The 4,617-nt window shown below is 39.0% G+C and overlaps 2 protein-coding genes across 3 annotated transcripts in view; both read right to left on the bottom strand.

The window, feature by feature from the left end:
* LOC112465370 (guanine deaminase) overlaps positions 1-595 on the bottom strand; it is a 2,951-nt gene extending 2,356 nt beyond the window's left edge. The window contains exon 1 of the mRNA XM_025032884.1: positions 125-595. The gene's annotated coding sequence lies outside the window, so the exon portion shown is untranslated. The remainder of the gene's footprint in view (positions 1-124) is intronic.
* Positions 596-1,611: 1,016 nt separating this feature from the next.
* LOC112465384 (lymphoid-restricted membrane protein-like) lies at positions 1,612-4,605 on the bottom strand. 2 transcript variants are annotated; one of them, XM_025032907.1, is made up of 9 exons: positions 4,395-4,605; positions 4,302-4,329; positions 4,080-4,220; positions 3,664-3,893; positions 3,253-3,358; positions 2,924-2,998; positions 2,655-2,758; positions 2,270-2,491; positions 1,612-2,185 (listed from the first exon to the last, which is right to left on the bottom strand). In XM_025032907.1, the coding sequence occupies exons 1-9, from the start codon at positions 4,571-4,573 to the stop codon at positions 1,966-1,968; spliced, it is 1,305 nt and encodes a 434-aa protein (XP_024888675.1). In that variant the 5' UTR covers positions 4,574-4,605; the 3' UTR covers positions 1,612-1,965. The 2 variants fall into 2 exon arrangements, with proteins under 2 accessions (XP_024888675.1, XP_024888676.1); XM_025032908.1 differs by lacking the exon at positions 2,924-2,998.
* Between the last annotated feature and the right edge of the window lie 12 nt (positions 4,606-4,617).

The following is a 4,617-nucleotide window of genomic DNA, read 5'->3' as shown; positions in this document are numbered from 1 at the left end:
AGAAAATATGAACTGCGCAAGAAGTTTTCAGCTAAAAAGCACAGGCCAATTATTTTGATATACCAAAACAATAGGCTCCGTCATTTTATTGCATACAAACGAAAGAAAAAGTGATTTTTCTTACATCGTAAAGCTCTCGTAACGTCCGCAAATGAATTATCACTCGGCAAAACGCGTCTGTCACGATTCGCTGTCGGTGTATTCGCGACGCTTGATTTTCGCAAGTGTTACGTTATCATCGATAACACACTTGATTGTTCTGTTATCACATCGCTGCGTCGGTCGTTCAAGGACGGTCGCAGCCAGCTGATCCGAGAGGGGCATCCATCACCCCGCGCAACCCGCAACTCGCAACGTCCGATTCGCATTTCGACACTCGCGCGATTACTCGAATATACTCGACAGACATCGAAACATGACCTTTGTGAACTTTGAATAAAAATTATCAATATTTGCAAATTGAAAATTTAAAACAACCGCGAGCGAGACGGAAGTGCACGCTGAAGATGCGAATAATGCGGTGATGTTGCGCGTTCATCGGAAAAATGCACAGACGGTCGATAAATCTTCAGACGCTGGTAATTTCCCACATGTGTATTATCGATTTATGATAGAACTTTCACTGAAATAAATGTAGATAAAGCAGAAGTGTTGTGACTCCGAGCAAAACGATAATTCATGATAAGAAAATAAAAATGACATGTGTACATTTTTTTTACAATTAACGCATGAATAATCAAACTAGACGATAACGATGAGAGAGCAGTTAAAAATAAAAATCAAATGTTATCGAGTCTTAAGTAAATATATATATGTATACACACACACAACGTCTATGAAATATTAGGATAATAAAAAATATAATAAATCGTAAAATTATTATTATATAAAATTAATATTACAATTACAAGCTAAATTTTAACGATATGAATTTCCATGAAAAACCTCTATCTTTAAAGATCTCTTCTCTGTCTTCTAAAGAATACGAAAAGCAATGAAAAAATAATTTTTTTATGTTTTTCTGCCTCTCAGCGTTTCTTGTCTTCCACTCTGAAAACCCTTACATAATTAGTCTTATCAATATGATAGAGAGAGGAGAGAAGGAAAGTTGTTGCTTAAATAAAATAAAATTTAAAACAAGTCAAGAATCCTCGCATCAAGTTACGTTTGATTTTTCCTGGTTTCTTTATTAATAATATATCTTTCTGAATATTTCGAAACATTTTAAAATTTAAAACTTCTTATTTTTTAAAATAACAGTTGATAATAAATACAATATCCCCGAATATTTTTTGACGTTTAAAACAAAAAATTTCGCGGTTCTCAAATGTCCCATTAAAATTTCTCGGCGAAGACATGAAAATGTTATAATCATACTGTTTTTTCTTATGCAAATATAATATAGTGCCGTAGATAACCCTCTTGTTGCAACCACGTTGAATGACGAATGTCGGAAGTGAGAAGCGTGAATCGTACCTTGCATTTCGCGCAGAGATAAATTGGTTCTTTCGTATGCGGGTTCGATAATATAAACTGATAAAACATTTTTTCTTTGTATTAATAAATAAATGTATTATTCAATCATACGTGTACACCTTCAGCGCAAATGGATATTGATCAACAACATTTATTGATACACTGAACGAAAATATGAGTTTTATCGTAGCGTTAAACATTAATAATCGACGAAAGAGAAATTAAATTTATTTCGCACGGCAATGCAAGAGAATTTGCATAATTTGTCATTTCCGAAGACATGATACAAACGCAATTGCAGGAGGGAATCGAAAACAATCCCGGCACTCGCGGCTGCGGCGCGACCTCGTTAGACAAGGCGCGAAACGAACTACTGCAATTATTAATTTATTCAGCCTTTCTATTAATTGACATACGTTACAGTGTACACTTAGTCTTGCTACTTATTTTACTGGTACAGCTAACCAGACCGCGCGAACATCAATGAAATCACATCGGATGAGGCGCCGTGCTCCTCATTTGACGGTATCTATCGAAAACGCCTCTGATCAACCATTCGTTCAACGATTCGTGGCAAGTGCTTACTATCGACAACGCTTGAATCACGTAGAGAATGAGGCAGAAAATAAGAATACTCGTCAACATTATATGCCATATTGATAATTGTCTTCTTCTTCTTCGTCTTTTTACTTGGAAAGACGATCTTGTGCTAAAAAAAAGAAATAATGTTAAAAGGAACAATCTCTCTCTTATGTTAATGACTAGATAAAATAAAAGAGAAATTAATGATTACATTGATTTACGATCAGAATTAATATTTTCGTTGTCGGAAAGCTCGGGAGAGATCTCCTTTCCGTTCGTCCAAACCTCGTTCTCGATTATTCCACAATTTATTGCACTTTGGCTATTGTTGGAATGACTCAGTCGTAGCACGTCGTTATTTTCTTCTCTCGAGCTACGACGAGACTCGGTCTGCTCGAAGATACCCCGTAATTCGCCGATATTGTTGGAAGTTCTGTTGACAAATATTTAAAAAATATCCAATGTATACGCAAGAATTATATATTTTTTTAAATTAAATATATTAAATATATTAATAGCTTTTTAACATTATCTAACAGATGTTTCAACTATTAGCTCAACCTATCTAGATCCAAGTCAATAATAATATTACTAACTCGGTATGATTCAGTTTTTCAATTTCCTTCGGGCATTCAGAGCTGAAGGACGGTCTCCTGAGAGTCATGCGTCCGGAAACGGAATTTCGCTGTCTCACGATCTCCTATATAGAGCATAAAGCAAGATATATAGACAATATAAAAAAAAGGGAAAGTAAACAGGCAATCGTGTTATGCGCGTTATTGTGTTAGTAATGCAGAACGTAAGAGGACAACACCGTTGAGATACCAAGCTGTAAAAGCAAAAATTCAAAGCTAAAACAAATTGCCTTTGTCACATCCTGCATACTGCCCATCGGCCGAGACATCGTGGCCACGCTGGCTCTTCTCCTATTAGCTTCTTTCTAGAAAGAAAAATTGACGAAAAAAAACATACCGATTAATCGACAGAACGAAATTAAACAAGAAAAAAAAATGAAAGTGCAAGCTGTGAGCGCGTTAAAAAAATCCCTGCGAAGTTGTGCGAATGTGCGAGGTACGACAACGAAGCGACCGCGACGGAAGGTGCGAGACGAGATATGATGAATGTCTAACGTGCAATGATAAGCTGGCGAAAGAAAGCAATGAACGTGATCCTCCAGTATTTCCGAACCAATACCATACGATTATTGGCGAGTATACTGTTCCTGCTGATGCGAGAATGTTCATCGTTGAGCTCGCCAAAGTTCTCCTCCATCGCTATGTTGTTATCTGCCAGGAACCGTCTGGAAACGAACAGCGTGCACTATCACTGATACCGTCTCATTGTTACGAAAACGAAGGAGGGAGAACGTAACATCGAACGCTATTACAAATTTTTCACCAAGAATATTTATCCCGAACACTATCCGACTATTAATTGATCTCTATCGGAAAAGGCAAGGCCTCTGAAAGTTTTTTTACTCACGACAGATAAAAGACCGAAGACGTGAATATCATATTTTTGAAAGCTGATGCAACATCAAAGCTCAAAATATAAAATTGAACGAACGACCAGCGAATAAGGGGAGGTGATAAATCTGACCCTCACTTAGTCTCGGCGACGTTGGCGGTCAGCTTCTCGCACTGGGACTGCAACGCATGGACATACTTGTCGGCCAGCTGAACGGCCCGGGAAACCCTACGCTCCTGGTGCACGGCGCCTAAGGTCTCGGCCGCGCAGGATACCCAGTGCGCACATCGCACAATCATGTCCAATTGATGCCTGACCCGCTCCACCCGCTCCGCGGATTCCCTGTCCGTGCATAGTGGCGCGAGTTCCTGACGTTACGCAAAATTCAATCCCTTCAACGAACCACGGAGAACGACTACTAACTGGCAAATGCCACGCGGATACAATTCAGACGCGTTTCAGCCGATTTAGCCGAAGGCTCTGCGTTCTCTATTGTAATACAATTGCTCGAGAAAAGGATTAATAAACGACAAGATATTTTCGTGGTCACTTGCCTGAATGTCCTGCTGCATCTTCCGCACTTCGCAGGAGAGATTTCTCTCGGATTGATCGCGTTGCCGACACGACATCGCTATCCTTCGCGGTAGGGTCAATCTGTCTATAGAAAGACACAACGCGAACGCCGTGTACTTTTTCTACAACAGGAACAATATCGTATAATATTAATTATCCGCTGAAATAATGTAATTTTCATATTTTGGACGTGGTTTATTTACCTGCAGTTCTAGCTCGCTTAGATTCTCTCTGAAAATGAAGATTATTCGACAATTAATTGTACGATCGAATGCTGCATCAAGTTTCCAACTCACCTGCTCTCTTCGGAATCTGATAAATTAGCTAGCCCAGATTCTCGCAGACGAACTTCCGTGAGACTCGGGAAAACTCTGCGATTGCAACTTTCCGGAGTCGAAGATGGATTTCTCAGTCTACAAGCGCAACCGTACTTCGGTCGAGCGAGGTTTTCACCCTCCGAAAATGATCTGTTCATCTTTAAAAGCCACTGTAACAACAAAATGATATTGCAGAATAAGC

This window comes from Temnothorax curvispinosus, unplaced genomic scaffold (genome assembly GCF_003070985.1).
Source record: "Temnothorax curvispinosus isolate PA1 unplaced genomic scaffold, ASM307098v1 QBEX01015150.1, whole genome shotgun sequence".
Classification (NCBI taxonomy): Eukaryota; Metazoa; Arthropoda; class Insecta; order Hymenoptera; family Formicidae; genus Temnothorax; species Temnothorax curvispinosus.
This window is presented reverse-complemented; position numbering and strand designations above follow the sequence as displayed.